The 16594-nt window shown below is 34.9% G+C and overlaps 1 protein-coding gene across 1 annotated transcript; it reads right to left on the reverse strand.

Moving 5' to 3' along the window:
* Positions 1-14168: 14168 nt before the first annotated feature.
* LOC129760193 (peritrophin-1-like) lies at positions 14169-14687 on the reverse strand. Its single transcript, XM_055757793.1, has one exon. The coding sequence runs from the start codon at positions 14674-14676 to the stop codon at positions 14212-14214; it is 465 nt and encodes a 154-aa protein (XP_055613768.1). The 5' UTR covers positions 14677-14687; the 3' UTR covers positions 14169-14211.
* Positions 14688-16594: the final 1907 nt, after the last annotated feature.

Below are 16594 nucleotides of genomic sequence, written 5' to 3' on the forward strand. Positions count from 1 at the left end.
AATTTTGTAATTTTTGTAATTTTTGTAATCTTTGTAATTTTTGTAATTTTTGTCATTTTTGTAATTTTTGTAATTTTTCTAATTTTTGTAATTTATGTAATTTTTGTATTTTTTCAAATATTTGTAATTTTTAAAAATTTTGTAATTCTTGATATTTTTAATGTTTGCTACTTTTGTAGTTTTTGTAATTTTTGTCACTTTTGAAATTTTTTGTAATATTTGTAATTTTTGTAATTTTTATAATTTTTGTTATTTTTGTAATTTTTCTAATTTTTGTCATTTTTTTAATTTTTTTTTAATTTTTGTAATTTTTGTCATTTTTGTCATTTTTGTCATTTTTGCAATTTTGGTATCTTTTGTAGTTTTTGTGATATTTGTAATTTTTGAAATTTTTATATTTTTTGTCATTTTTGTTATTTATGTTATTTTTATAATTTTTGTCATTTTTTGTAATTTTTGTAATTTTTGTAATTTTTGAAATTTTTGAAATTTTTGTAATTTTTGTAATTTTTGTAATTTTTGTAATTTTTGTAATTTTTGTTATTTTTGTAATTTTTGTCATTTTTGTAATGTTTGTTTTTTTTTTGTAATTTTTGTAAATTTTGTTGTTTTTGTAATATTAGTAATTTTTGTAATTTTGGGAATTTTGTAATTTTTGTGATTTTTTAAATTTTTGTAGTTTTTGTAATTTTTGTAGTTTTTGTAATTTTTGTAATTTTTGTCATTTTTGTCATTTCATCATTTTTGTCATTTTTTAAATTTTTGTATTTTTTGTAATTTTTGTAATTTTTTCATTTTTGTCATTTTTTTCAATTTTGTCAATTTTGTCATTTTTGTCATTTTTGTCATTTTTGTCATTTTTGTCATTTTTGTCATTTTTATCATTTTTGTCATTTTTGTCACTTTTGTCATTTTTGTCATTTTTGTCATTTTTGTCATTTTTGTCATTTTTGTCATTTTTGTCATTTTTGTCATTATTGTCATTTTTGTCATTTTTGTCATTTTTGTCATTTTTGTCATTTTTGTCATTTTTGTCATTTTTGTCATTTTTGTCATTTTTGTCATTTTTGTCATTTTTGTCATTTTTGTCATTTTTGTCATTTTTGTCATTTTTGTCATTTTTGTCATTTTTGTCATTTTTGTCATTTTTGTCATTTTTATCATTTTTGTCATTTTTGTCATTTTTGTAATTTTTGTAATTTTTGTCTTTTTTGTCATTTTTGTCATTTTTGTCATTTTTGTCATTTTTGTCATTTTTGTCATTTTTGTCATTTTTGTCATTTTTGTCATTTTTGTCATTTTTGTCATTTTTGTCATTTTTGTCATTTTTGTCATTTTTGTCATTTTTGTCATTTTTGTCATTTTTGTCATTTTTGTCATTTTTATCATTTTTGTCATTTTTGTAATTTTTGTAATTTTTGTAATTTTTGTAATTTTTGTAATTTTTGTAATTTTTGTCATTTTTGTCATTTTTGTCATTTTTGTCATTTTTGTCATTTTTGTCATTTTTGTCATTTTTGTCATTTTTGTCATTTTTGTCATTTTTGTCATTTTTGTCATTTTTGTCATTTTTGTCATTTTTGTCATTTTTGTCATTTTTGTCATTTTTGTAATTTTTGTAATTTTTGAAATTTTTGTCATTTTTGTCATTTTTGTCATTTTTGTCATTTTTGTCATTTTTGTCATTTTTGTCATTTTTGTCACTTTTGTCATTTTTGTCATTTTTGTCATTTTTGTCATTTTTGTCATTTTTGTCATTTTTGTCATTTTTGTCATTTTTGTCATTTTTGTCATTTTTGTCATTTTTGTCATTTTTGTCATTTTTGTCATTTTTGTCATTTTTGTCATTTTTGTCATTTTTGTCATTTTTGTCATTTTTGTCATTTTTGTCATTTTTGTCATTTTTGTCATTTTTGTCATTTTTGTCATTTTTGTCATTTTTGTCATTTTTGTCATTTTTGTCATTTTTGTCATTTTTGTCATTTTTGTCATTTTTGTCATTTTTGTCATTTTTGTCATTTTTGTCATTTTTGTCATTTTTGTCATTTTTGTCATTTTTGTCATTTTTGTCATTTTTGTCATTTTTGTCATTTTTGTCATTTTTGTCATTTTTGTCATTTTTGTCATTTTTGTCATTTTTGTCATTTTTGTCATTTTTGTCATTTTTGTCATTTTTGTCATTTTTGTCATTTTTGTCATTTTTGTCATTTTTGTCATTTTTGTCATTTTTGTCATTTTTGTCATTTTTGTCATTTTTGTCATTTTTGTCATTTTTGTCATTTTTGTCATTTTTGTCATTTTTGTCATTTTTGTCATTTTTGTCATTTTTGTCATTTTTGTCATTTTTGTCATTTTTGTCATTTTTGTCATTTTTGTCATTTTTGTCATTTTTGTCATTTTTGTCATTTTTGTCATTTTTGTCATTTTTGTCATTTTTGTCATTTTTGTCATTTTTGTCATTTTTGTCATTTTTGTCATTTTTGTCATTTTTGTCATTTTTGTCATTTTTGTCATTTTTGTCATTTTTGTCATTTTTGTCATTTTTGTCATTTTTGTAATTTTTGTAATTTTTGTAATTTTTGTAATTTTTGTAATTTTTGTAATTTTTGTAATTTTTGTAATTTTTGTAATTTTTGTAATTTTTGTAATTTTTAAAATTTTTAAAATTTTTGTAATTTTTGTAATTTTGTAATTTTTTGTAATTTTTGTAATCTTTGTAATTTTTGTAATTTTTTTAATTTTTGTTATTTTTGTAATTTTTGTAATTTTTCTAATTATTGTAATTTATGTAATTTTTGTATTTTTTTAAATATTTGTAATTTTTAAAAATTTTGTAATTTTGTAATTTTTTGTAATTTTTGTAATCTTTGTAATTTTTGTAATTTTTTTAATTTTTGTAATTTTTGTAATTTTTGTAATTTTTGTAATTTTTCTAATTATTGTAATTTATGTAATTTTTGTATTTTTTTAAATATTTGTAATTTTTAAAAATTTTGTAATTCTTGATATTTTTAATATTTGCTACTTTTGTAATTTTTGTAATTTTTGTAACTTTTGAAATTTTTTGTAATATTTGTAATTTTTGTAATTTTTATAATTTTTGTTATTTTTGTAATTTTTCTAATTTTTGTCATTTTTTTAATTTTTTTTAAATTTTTGTAATTTTTGTCATTTTTGTCATTTTTGTCATTTTTGCAATTATGGTATCTTTTGTAGTTTTTGTGATTTTTGTAATTTTTGAAATTTTTATATTTTTTGTCATTGTTGTTATTTATGTTATTTTTATAATTTTTGTCATTTTTTGTAATTTTTGTAATTTTTGTAATTTTTGAAATTTTTGAAAATTTTGAAATTTTTGTAATTTTTGTAATTTTTGTAATTTTTGTAATTTTTGTAATTTTTGTTATTTTTGTAATTTTTGTCATTTTTGTAATGTTTGTTTTTTTTTGTAATTTTTGTAAATTTTGTTGTTTTTGTAATATTAGTAATTTTTGTAATTTTGGGAATTTTGTAATTTTTGTGATTTTTTAAATTTTTGTAGTTTTTGTAATTTTTGTAGTTTTTGTAATTTTTGTAATTTTTGTCATTTTTGTCATTTCATCATTTTTGTCATTTTTTAAATTTTTATATTTTTTGTAATTTTTGTAATTTTTTCATTTTTGTCATTTTTGTCAATTTTGTCATTTTTGTCATTTTTGTCATTTTTGTCATTTTTGTCATTTTTGTCATTTTTGTCATTTTTGTCATTTTTGTCATTTTTGTCATTTTTGTCATTTTTGTCATTTTTGTCATTTTTGTCATTTTTGTCATTTTTGTCATTTTTGTCATTTTTGTCATTTTTGTCATTTTTGTCAGTTTTGTCATTTTTGTCATTTTTGTCATTTTTGTCATTTTTGTCATTTTTGTCATTTTTGTCATTTTTGTCATTTTTGTCATTTTTGTCATTTTTGTCATTTTTGTCATTTTTGTCATTTTTGTCATTTTTGTCATTTTTGTCATTTTTGTCATTTTTGTCATTTTTGTCATTTTTGTCATTTTTGTCATTTTTGTCATTTTTGTCATTTTTGTCATTTTTGTCATTTTTGTCATTTTTGTCATTTTTGTCATTTTTGTCATTTTTGTCATTTTTGTCATTTTTGTCATTTTTGTCATTTTTGTCATTTTTGTCATTTTTGTCATTTTTGTCATTTTTGTCATTTTTGTCATTTTTGTCATTTTTGTCATTTTTGTCATTTTTGTCATTTTTGTCATTTTTGTCATTTTTGTCATTTTTGTCATTTTTGTCATTTTTGTCATTTTTGTCATTTTTGTCATTTTTGTCATTTTTGTCATTTTTGTCATTTTTGTCATTTTTGTCATTTTTGTCATTTTTGTCATTTTTGTCATTTTTGTCATTTTTGTCATTTTTGTCATTTTTGTCATTTTTGTCATTTTTGTCATTTTTGTCATTCTTGTCATTTTTGTCATTTTTGTCATTTTTGTCATTTTTGTCATTTTTGTCATTTTTGTCATTTTTGTCATTTTTGTCATTTTTGTCATTTTTGTCATTTTTGTCATTTTTGTCATTTTTGTCATTTTTGTCATTTTTGTCATTCTTGTCATTTTTATCATTTATGTCATTTTTGTCATTTTTGTCATTTTTGTCATTTTTGTCATTTTTGTCATTTTTGTCATTTTTGTCATTTTTGTCATTTTTGTCATTTTTGTCATTTTTGTCATTTCTGTCATTTTTGTCATTTTTGTCATTTTTGTCATTTTTGTCATTTTTGTCATTTTTGTCATTTTTGTCATTTTTGTCATTTTTGTCATTTTTGTCATTTTTGTCATTTTTGTCATTTTTGTCATTTTTGTCATTCTTGTCATTTTTGTCATTTTTATCATTTTTGTCATTTTTGTCATTTTTGTCATTTTTGTCATTTTTGTCATTTTTGTCATTTTTGTCATTTTTGTCATTTTTGTCATTTCTGTCATTTTTGTCATTTTTGTCATTTTTGTCATTTTTGTCATTTTTGTCATTTTTGTCATTTTTGTCATTTTTGTCATTTTTGTCATTTTTGTCATTTTTGTCATTTTTGTCATTTTTGTCATTTTTGTCATTTTTGTCATTTTTGTCATTTTTGTCATTTTTGTCATTTTTGTCATTTTTGTCATTTTTGTCATTTTTGTGTTTTCTTGTCAATTTGGCCTGAATAAGAAGTTATCTTGTAGCTTTTTTGATCTATGGGTTTATCGGGACTTAAGCTGATTCTCATTTCCAAACATTTTTACAAAAACAGAATAGCAGAAAGCATTTCTGCCTTGCATTGAACAATTTTCGTTAAAATAAATATTTCTAATCACTTGCTTTTGGAAGCATTAGGCGTGAAGATGACACTTCATAGTTCATTTTTATCTTTCTTATTTCTTTTTTTTTAATTTCGTTTCGCTTTCAACCTTTGTATGTTTGTCTCTACTCCCCTAATCGTTTTGATCCAAAATCCAACAACATTTTCCACGGTATTCCATCAAAGGCGGAAATTATAAATCATTTTTTTTTCGTTCGTTTGTTTGTTTCAGAGACAATTAAACGGTTGATTCTTTGATTGGGTTTGTTTGTTCTAGCCTGCGCTTAGGCTTAACTTTCGCTAAACCATGCCTATCTGGACACATGTGAATGCCTGGCAGGTTCATTCAGCTTAGCGCTTTTCTCAATGGATGACTGCGGCTAGCTCAAGTGACCGAATCTCAATTGTCCCCTAGCCAGTGCTGCTTTCGTCGTGACAACACATTCCGTACGAGCATTTAGTTTTACAACATAATTTATGACGCAGCTACTTTCGTGCGAAACGACGACGAAATAAAGCTCACTCTCGGACAACTCCAACTAATTTAGCCAAATTAACGGAATTGTGTAATTATCCCAAATCTTTGAGTGTCACTCGGAGGGAATCACTGCCTGTTGACCCTCTACTTTCCTGTGTATTTGAAAAACGGTCTCAATTCGAAGTGTGGGTCAACTGTTTGAATTTCGAAGCAAAAATATGTTTTTCATCAAGTTTTGTAGACAAATCGTAGTATTGTATCGAAGATGTTGACACTAAATAATAAACACTTAATACTTTCCAAAGCTTCAGCAACTTCTGGGATCACCATAAAGCATCGTAGATGCCGACTTGTTCCAACTTTGTTTCGAAGACGGCGAGCAATTTCATCCAATCTACAACGATTCAGAATTATATACCTAACTGTATTTTAAAGGTATAATTTTTGCTGTCACTGTAATTCCAAAGGAAGATATAATAGAACTTTGACATATGTATTTGATCTTATAGACAACTTCGTCCAAAACATCAAAGCCCTAATTTGAATAACAAAAAAGGTTGGATTTTTATCTCACTATCGGGGGACCCCTCGGAAATAATTTTTATACCAAAACATTCCCCTTGTAAAATCGAACAGTGTTACCGAAGACACTAAATATCTGCACCACTGTTCGATGAGAACTAGTTTCGTTAGCGTGAAATCCAAAACCAAAATCATACGAATGGGACTGCAAGGGTTAACAATAATTGTCAAAACCCATTTGTTAGTGGTCACACTTGGCTAATTTTTAGAGTGCGTACATCACTAGTTTTTTTTTGTTTCATAGCGGCGCCCCCCGGATAACCTTCGGTCCGGATTCGCGGTCAGATAACTGGTAAAGATGTATCACGGCCCGTTGACCACCATGCGATCCGCCACTAAGGCTTACTAAAGTGATCTATTGCTGCCTTCGAGAGCAGAGAGTTGAAATCGTGTAAACCACCGTCCTATTGGAAAATGAAAACTTGCCAATCATGTGTTAAGATTTTGACATTGGTTAGTTCGCTCTAAAAAACCGGAAATTTCACTAAGTATACCGCAGAAACGACAGGGACATAAAAATGCTTATACCAGAAGGAATAATCGTATTAACTTATCAAATTAGCATGTGGGTATAAAAGTCGGGCGATATCGATAGTATGACTCAATTCTAAAATTGGATTTTCGATTTCATTACGCCTGCTACAAGCTAAGTATACAATCATGAACAATTTGAATTAAATTTAAAAAATAAATCATCCCCGACCGAGAATCGAACTTTAATCCTCCGTATTAGCTCGAAAGCACCTTACCACTAGGCCAGCTCATAAGTTGATTGAGGGACAAGCTGTAGCTCTTAAAGAGATGTTGAAGTTCCATCACTCAAATTTTGTTTCGAACCGGGAAGAGAGGACAAGACCTCATCGAGTGTTAATTTAATTTCCGCTTATTTGCCTTGAATAAGAACAAATTGGTAACCTTTATAATTCACCCGGTCCATGGTCCCGGTCCATTAAAACAAAAATTAAATGATGAATCTCATCTGGTGGTCTAAACACGGAGAAAAAAGTATAGTTTTTCCTACAATAAAGGATGTACGAAATCAAATTGCACCACTTTTAAATGGCTCTTACTTTTTACCAGTTGAGTATTTTCTATTGAAATTTTGGGTGGAATTAGATCAAAGTATATTTGTTTACGCTGTATAAGTTTCACTAGCAGATGTACAATCGTTGCGAAGATGAAGCCGGATGAACAGCAGCGGCACAAATAAATTTTGCGCACGTACCTCGAAAATCTGGATCTTTCTCATCGTGCCATCAACAAGAAGCTGGGAATGGTACATTGTACGGTGTCTAGTGTTCTAAATCGGTACCACGAACGTTTGACCATCGATCGGAAAGAAAGATGTGGCAAAAATGGACCTCCGTAAAATGTTAAGGTTCACAAGCGGGGAGTTCAAGCTTTCAAGAGGAATCCCAGCAGTTCAGTTCGAGATGTGGCAAAGAAACTGAATCTAACCAAAACTTTCGTGCAAGATGCGAAAAAAGCGAGAAAGACTATACACGTACAAAGTCCAAAAGGCGTCTAATCGCGATGAACGGCAGAATATGGTAGGTAAATCACGTGCACGGATGCTCTACATCCAGATGTTGACGAAACCACCTTGCCTCGTTATGGATTATTAGACGTACGTAAAAGCAGACTACTTGCAGCTTCCAGGGCTCCAGTTTTTCACCACTCTTCATAAGTTCGATGTCCCTGAGGACGTTAGAAAGCGGAAGATGACAAAGTTTGCCAAAAAATACATGATTTGGCAAGTAATTTGCTCGTGTGGAAAGCGGAGCACCCCATTCGTAACAACTGGAACGGTCAATGGGCAGGTGTACCTAAAGGAATGTCTCCAAAAGCGTCTACTTCCTCTTCTGAGGTCACACGATGGTCCTACGATTTTCGGGCCGAATATAGTCTGCGCGAACTCGAAAGAGGTTTAGGAGTGGTATAAGGCTAAGGAGGTCAATTTCGTGCCGAAGCATCTCAACCCCCTGAACGCACCGGTACTCCGGCCAACTGAAAAGTACTGGGCCATCGTGAAGCAGACACTTCGGAAGCATCCCAAAGAAGTGAAATGAAGAAAACTTGAATTGCCACGCAAAAAAAGTTGGTCCAAATGTTGTACAGGACCTTACGGGTAGTGTAAAGAAGAAGGTTCGTGCATTTGGATATGGAATTGAAATTGAATAATCCCAACATGGGTGAAATATTCTTAACATGTTTTATTTTACTCCCTGAAAGTTTGAAAGTGATTAGTTGAACGGGTGAATTTTGCTGAATATTTTTGTGTGTCGCAATTTAATTCCGTACACCCTTTATTCCACCAATTTTAATCTATATTTTTGATTACTTTTCGTCCAACTATAAATCTAAAGATTTCAACTATTTACATACTAGATTATCTGATTGGTATTTTGTGGTCAACATCACATATAATAGATTCAACTAGAGTTGTCTGATTGATTTTAAGTCTTAAACTATAATTGTATGATTGATGTTGTGCATTCAAAAATAAATAAAGTATATTCAGCCATACTGGTAGAGTTATTTTAAAGGGTGATACGGTCAAAATTTGGTCAAGGAAAACGCGTGTAAATCGGTGAAATCGTTTATTCAAAAAATAAAATTAAATTTCTTTTTTTAGATTAATTAGTATTAAATTCAGGAAAAATATTCAGTTAGGCTTCTGCTTTTCCGAATCCGGATTGCCCGGCCTTATGCTTAACCCCTGCCATCAGATTTTGTACAGTCACCTTGTCCACCTTCTTCGCCGCAGAAAGCCAGTTTGCATTGAACTGCTGCTCGTCCTTAGCAGTTTTTTTTTGTTCTTCTTTAGGTTCCACTTGACAATAGACCAGTATATCTCGATTGGGCACCACCTGCACGTTGTTGGCGGCGTACCACTCCATGGCCTTTTTACCGTAATGGCAAGATGCCAAATCAGGCCAAAACAGTACGGAACAACCGTGTTTCTTCAGGAAAGGCAGCAGACGTTTATTCAAACACTCTTTCACGTAAATTTCTTGGTCGATAGTCCCGGCAGCTATGAAAATGCTATTTTTCAAGCCACAGACAGGTACAGATGGCTTGCCAAACCAGATATTTCTTCGCGAACTTTGACAGTCTCATGTGCTTGATAATATCTGCTACCTATCCCCTTCCTTTTGCCGTATAAAATTCCTGTCCCGGAAGCTGCTTGTAGTCGGCTTTGACGGAGGTTTCATCGTCAATTACCACGCAGTCAAACTTCATCAGCATCGTCGTGTACAGCCTCCGGAGTCGCGCTTTGGCCGTCGTATTTTGTTTATCATCGCGATTTGGAGTCACTACCTTCTTGTAAGTCGATAGTCCGGCTCGGTTTTTGGCTCGATGCACGGTTGTAGACGATACACCCAGCTTATTTGCGGCATCTCGGAGAAAGAGGTTAGGATTTCGCTTGAAACTACCGGCAACTCTCTTTGTCGTCTCAGCGGCTTCCGGTTTTCGATTTCCCCCCGATCCAGACTTCCTGGCTGTCGACAAACGTTCCCCAAACACTTTAATTACATTTGTAACGGTTGATTTGGCAACTTTTAGCGATTTTGCAAGCTTTACGCGCGAGTAGCTCGGATTTTCGCAATGCGCGAGCAATATTTTTAAAAGCTGCTCTGCTTCCTTGGACGGCATTTTGAAAACTGAAGAGTGAATTCCAAAATTAAAATAGGAGGAACATTCTACACACACATCTCCAAAATGAGGGGTGTTCAGGTTTTTTGAATGCAAAATTGAAAGAAATACGTCAAGTTGACATTGACCAAATTTTGACCGTATCACCCTTTACTGTAAAAATGATAGATTCAACATTATTTCTACGATTGATTTTGGTCGTACAACTATATGTAAATAGTATATTTTACTTAAAGTTTACTTTAGAAGTTATATGTCTTAAGAGGGTTTTTCGGAATAAAGTCATCGGTGCGCTTCATTTTCTTTTTATTGAATATTTTATTCTAGAATTTGTTTTAAGGTTTCTTCGCAGCAATTTTATTTTGACTCGTCCATGCTGACCTCAGAAACCGACTATCGCTGCAATTGAGGTTTCTGTTTTTCGGGGTGAAGGAACGTTTTTCAACAGCCGAATGCCCGGCTTCGATCTGATTGGTCGGGTATCCTGCAAAAATAATCTTATTTTAATTTAAAAATAAAAAAACATTAAAAAAGTACAAACTTCACCGTATTACGGTGGGTGCCTTCAACGGGAAGAATTATTTTGAGCACCTTAGGTCTCACGGCAAAGAAACTTCCTCCAAGGTCCCGGATTGTGTTGCACAGTAGGTTTTTGTAGCAGCCTGGGCCGACAGGTTATCGAACACCTTTATAAGTTTGTGGGTCATCTTCAGCCAAAAGAACTTCCGGAAGAAGGAAGTGGCAAGGTCACAGGATTCAGTAACCGGGAATTGATCCAGAAAGTAAAAAAAAAATATAAGATACTGTTAGAACTTTTTTATTTCTACAAATTTACTTGTCGATTCTTGCCTACCTATGAACCTACCTAAGGGTACGGCTGAGATAAAAGATCTCCACTGCTGGCGATCCGGAGCCAGCGTCTTCAATTGCTGCCAGCCAAGGTTCTCATCAACTGAGCGGATTTCAGCGACTAGACTACGCAACCACGAGCTTTTGGGCCTACCTTTTCTTCGATGCCAATCTGGATTCCAGTCAAGCGCATCTCTGCAAATCTCGTTTTCATCTCTTCGCAGCGTGTGCCCAATCCATCTCCACTTACGTTCCCGAATCACGATTTCTAACGCTTTTTGATGACACCGGCGATGTAGTTCCACGTTTGAGATGCAGTTGCCAGGCTACCAAGCGCGGATGGTGTTCCGTAGGCAGAGATTCACGAACACTTGCAGTTTTCGCGTCGTCACCGCATATATGCATCAAGTTTGAGTTAAAGATTCGGATTTTCGTTCATGAAGAGATCTGGCATGAGTGCCAGATGTTGCGGAGACTCGCAAACGCAAATCGGGATTTTCTGATCCGGGTTGTCTTTCTTGGTACCACCATCAGACGTAATCTGGCTACCAAGAAACCTACTGGAAGCACTCCACTCCACTTTCTCAACCTGTTGTCCAGCTACCACGAAATTGTAACGATTTTCTGTGTGAATTTCCATCGACTTGGTCTTTCCGACATTGACTTTAAGGCCTACTGCCTCGTCGTCGAGTTTGTTCTGTATGTCTTGTTGTTTTAGGGCGATAAAAAAAATATCGTCTGACCGGTCGAAGTCGTTTAGGTGCTCCAAAGGATTCTACAGCAATCCTCGGTTTGGTCTGTCAGTTAATCGATCAAGTCAAGATCTCATCCATTACGATGAGAAAGAGTAGCGGTGATAAGATTCTTGTCTTACTCCAGCAGTTACCGGAATTGGATCAGACAAGACACCGTCGTGCAGGACCTTGCACGGAAATGCCTCGTATTGCGCTTCGATGAGATGGACTAGTCAGAGCCGCCCAGATGTTTTCACGGTTAAGTCGGTCGATTGCTTTTTCGAAATCAACGAACACCAGCAGAAGAGAGTCCTGGAATTCGTTGATTTGTTCCAGTATGATTCGTAGCGTTGTGATGTGGTCCACACATGATCGTCCGGATCGGAATCCAGCTTGTTGCCGTCGGAGTGTAGCGTCGGATCACTTTGTATAGTACTTTGAAGGTTGAACAGATCGATGTTATGTCACGCCAGTAACTGCACTCGGTTAGGTCTCCTTTCTTCGGAACCTTTACAAGGATACCCTGCATCCAGTCGGCCGGGAATGCTGATGTATCCCTAACGTCAGCGAAAAGTTGGTGCAACATTTGTGCTGACAAGGCAGCGTCGGTTTTGAGCATCTCACCAGTAATGTAATATTTAGATTCCAGGCGCTTTGTTGGATTTCATGTCCTTGATCACCGCTTCTGTTTCAGCCGGCGAGGGCGCTTCTGAGTTGACGCTGCTAATGCGACTTAATGTTGGCGCTGCGGGTTCTGTTGGCCATCGCTATTTGTGACTCAGAAATGTTGTTCAAAATGCTCAGTCCATCGTTTGAGCTGATTTGTTCGTTCGGTCAAAATATAACCTGCTCGGTCTTTCAGCGGCATTCTTGCATTAGTCCTTGCACCACTGAGGTGGCGAGAAATGTCATAAAGTAATCGGATATCTCCATTGGCGGCGGCTCTTTCCCCCTCTTCGGCTAGGGAGTTTGTCCAGGCTCTTGTCTCGTCTGCAAGCTCGTTTAACTACTTTTTCCAGCTCCTCATATCGTAAGTGAGTGGCTGCTTTGGTTGACCCGGTACACGCCTGCTCAATTCCAACTTGGACCTTTCTCAGATCATCGTCATCCTCCAAGTTTCATCTGACTTCCATTCACTTCTTCTTCCACAAACTTTACCGAGAGTACCATGGCTCGTCGTGATAAAGGCATTCTTGATTCCACACCACTGTTCTTCGTCTGTTCCGTCTGTCCGCAATTCTGAGGCTCGGGACTCTAGATGTCCAACGTATGCCCTTTTCATCTCTGGATTCTCCAACCAACGCACGTCGTATCGACACCCGACTTTCTCCTTGCGCCGTTGGACACGCTCAACTCTTAGTCGTATGTCACCAAGGACAAAGTGATGGTCAGATGCAATGTCTGCGCTTCGTTTATTGCGGACATCAAGAAGGCTCCTTCTCCATTTTCGACTGATGCAGATGTGGTCAATTTGATTATCAGTTCGGCATCTCGGGATACTGTTACCAAACATGTAAAAAGGGTTTTTTTTGTAGTCGTGATAGGCAAATTAGTTACTCTTCCTTCCTCAGTGTATAAGATCCCCAGAATCCACCTCCAATATCCCTGTCCTTACTTGTGCATACGAGCCGTAACACTGGATCTGGTACATCCGGCTTTGCTTAACCGTCATCAAAGAAGGTCGAACCTAGAGGTTCGATAGATCTGGTCCGTAATCCCGTCACCGAGCCCCGCTCTAGTTCCGGAACCAGCCTAGTTTCCTCGGCTGCTGCCCAAGACGACCCAAGTTACATCAGATCCGGTCCACATCGCCCAGACCCTACCCAAGGTACAACGGGAAAGTCCCATCATCCTCGTGGTTACAACGTTGCCGGTCAACCCCCAGACTACCACATCATCACCCGGTTCAAAAAGGTGTCCTCCTCAAGCTGTTCCTAAACCATGTTACCACAATAAATAATTAAAATGTGAAATCTGTCTCCTCAATCCTATCTGAAAGCTCCTTTGGTTTGAGTGCTCTGCCCACGTGTTTGTTAACTTCGGTCGTAAGTCTGCCTTGGTAAGGGAACCAGTGCCGATCCTGAGCTTAATAGTCGTTCGACCTTGCCGGTTATTATAATCCCCAAGTGACCTTATGTGCTGATCGATGGGGGATGAACGATCCACCGATCATTATGTTGTTGTTGCCATAAAATTCTACAAACAGCTTTCCGTTTTCGCTCATCTGTCCTTGACCATGGCAACCCATGATTCGCTCAAAATCCTGATTGTCGGCAACGTCAGTTGGCGCATAACACTGGACCATTGTAAGGTTTCTAACCCGTGTTCTAAATCTGGCTACGATTATTCTTACGTTTATCGGTTCTCATTTAACCTAACACTAACTTGAACCCTAATCACACAATTCTGTCACATAATATCAACTTACAATCACAAAATCTGAGCACTTATTTTGTAGAAAACACAGTTTTTTTTCGGTAACATTGGTATTCACTGGAAAAACGCGTTATAATGGGATGTTAAAAAAACCAAAGGATTATCACTTATCAAACAAATATTTTATTCAACATGGCCATTTTTGTGACATTCAGCAATTTTTACCGACAAACCAGCACAACCAAGAATTATACCAATGAGTATAGCAACACTGTGCTGGTCTGCGAGTTGTGGTTGTTGTTCTTCTGGTGGTGGTAGTACTAGTTGTGGTAGTTGGCTTGGGTGTTGTTGTTGTAGTAGTTGTTACAGTTTCTGTCTCTGGCTCGACTGAGATTGCATCCGTAGTTGTGGGATCTACGATGGGGTCGTTGGCACTGCTGCAACCGGCAAGTTCCGGCCAGTCACAGTACTGACGGTCGTTGTTCCAGTGCAACCCGGAAGGACAATCCAATACAACCGGTTCCCCTGCATGGCATTTCAGGAACTTGGTGCAGTCCGTGGGATGCGCCATATGGAACGGCGGGTTGTCTTGCGCCGGACATCGGGGATCGATTCCGGAAGCAAATTGGATCAGAACAGCTACCAAGAGCAGGGATGAAAGATACTTGAGCTCCATCTTTGACAAAGTCAAGGGAACTGAATAGCTGACTTTCGCCAAAAGGTTTTTATATCTACATTTTTCGATAAGATTAGAATTGGATAGCTGTAAATACTGCTATAGCGGAAGTGAAACACTTCAACTTAAGATGGTTCTAAAAAATTTTCGTAAGTCATCGATCAAAACGTGTACCGCTGTTCATCTCAACGTGACAAGCCAGTTATTGAAGAAGACGTCATGTCTATTGAGAATAAGCGATGCCAACGCGTATTGCTCTGCTGTTATATAACGTGTCAACTGAAAGCTATCGGAAATGTGTTTCAAGTGATGCACTTGCAAAAAAATATCAAACTTCAAACATTGATATAGCAAAACATTCATTAATAAAGGGTGTTCGGATAAAAAAAAGTAGTTAAACTATATTGCGTGAAGATCAATTATTTGTTTATAAACCCTCATTCGTCCCAGAAAATATTATCCGTTACGATCTCTGGAGTGTTGGCACTCCTGACTAGAATTGTCTCTTGTCTTTCTATCAATTTGTATGATTTTGGAAACCTCGTAACGAAACTAAAATATGCTTTTCAAACAATATTCACCTACAACACTTCGGTTTCCCGTTATTCAAAAAAAATCCCAAAAAACATGCTCGGTAAAAAAATTGTGAATCTGCTACGAAATGCTTAAAAACATTTCACTGAGTGTCCAAGTTAGCTGAATTTAGGAGCTATCTATTGAACATAAGAATATATTTTTTAAGTAATTTTATAAGTTCAAATCATGACCACAAAACATACAAAAACGTAGTGTAAAAAACCGTACTTTTCAATCAATGAATCGTCAAAATTGTCTAAGTTACATTAGATAAATTTTGAAAAAAAATGATTGAAAAGTTGACGTCATATGCAATTTCTCAGATTTTCTTGCACTTCAATTCAACTTTGTCCGTCTGTCTGTCTGTCTGTCTGTCTGTCTGTCTGTCTGTCTGTCTGTCTGTCTGTCTGTCTGTCTGTCTGTCTGTCTGTCTGTCTGTCTGTCTGTCTGTCTGTCTGTCTGTCTGTCTGTCTGTCTGTCTGTCTGTCTGTCTGTCTGTCTGTCTGTCTGTCTGTCTGTCTGTCTGTCTGTCTGTCTGTCTGTCTGTCTGTCTGTCTGTCTGTCTGTCTGTCTGTCTGTCTGTCTGTCTGTCTGTCTGTCTGTCTGTCTGTCTGTCTGTCTGTCTGTCTGTCTGTCTGTCTGTCTGTCTGTCTGTCTGTCTGTCTGTCTGTCTGTCTGTCTGTCTGTCTGTCTGTCTGTCTGTCTGTCTGTCTGTCTGTCTGTCTGTCTGTCTGTCTGTCTGTCTGTCTGTCTGTCTGTCTGTCTGTCTGTCTGTCTGTCTGTCTGTCTGTCTGTCTGTCTGTCTGTCTGTCTGTCTGTCTGTCTGTCTGTCTGTCTGTCTGTCTGTCTGTCTGTCTGTCTGTCTGTCTGTCTGTCTGTCTGTCTGTCTGTCTGTCTGTCTGTCTGTCTGTCTGTCTGTCTGTCTGTCTGTCTGTCTGTCTGTCTGTCTGTCTGTCTGTCTGTCTGTCTGTCTGTCTGTCTGTCTGTCTGTCTGTCTGTCTGTCTGTCTGTCTGTCTGTCTGTCTGTCTGTCTGTCTGTCTGTCTGTCTGTCTGTCTGTCTGTCTGTCTGTCTGTCTGTCTGTCTGTCTGTCTGTCTGTCTGTCTGTCTGTCTGTCTGTCTGTCTGTCTGTCTGTCTGTCTGTCTGTCTGTCTGTCTGTCTGTCTGTCTGTCTGTCTGTCTGTCTGTCTGTCTGTCTGTCTGTCTGTCTGTCTGTCTGTCTGTCTGTCTGTCTGTCTGTCTGTCTGTCTGTCTGTCTGTCTGTCTGTCTGTCTGTCTGTCTGTCTGTCTGTCTGTCTGTCTGTCTGTCTGTCTGTCTGTCTGTCTGTCTGTCTGTCTGTCTG

The sequence above is a fragment of the Uranotaenia lowii genome, unplaced genomic scaffold (assembly GCF_029784155.1).
Source record: "Uranotaenia lowii strain MFRU-FL unplaced genomic scaffold, ASM2978415v1 HiC_scaffold_5, whole genome shotgun sequence".
Classification (NCBI taxonomy): domain Eukaryota; kingdom Metazoa; phylum Arthropoda; class Insecta; order Diptera; family Culicidae; genus Uranotaenia; species Uranotaenia lowii.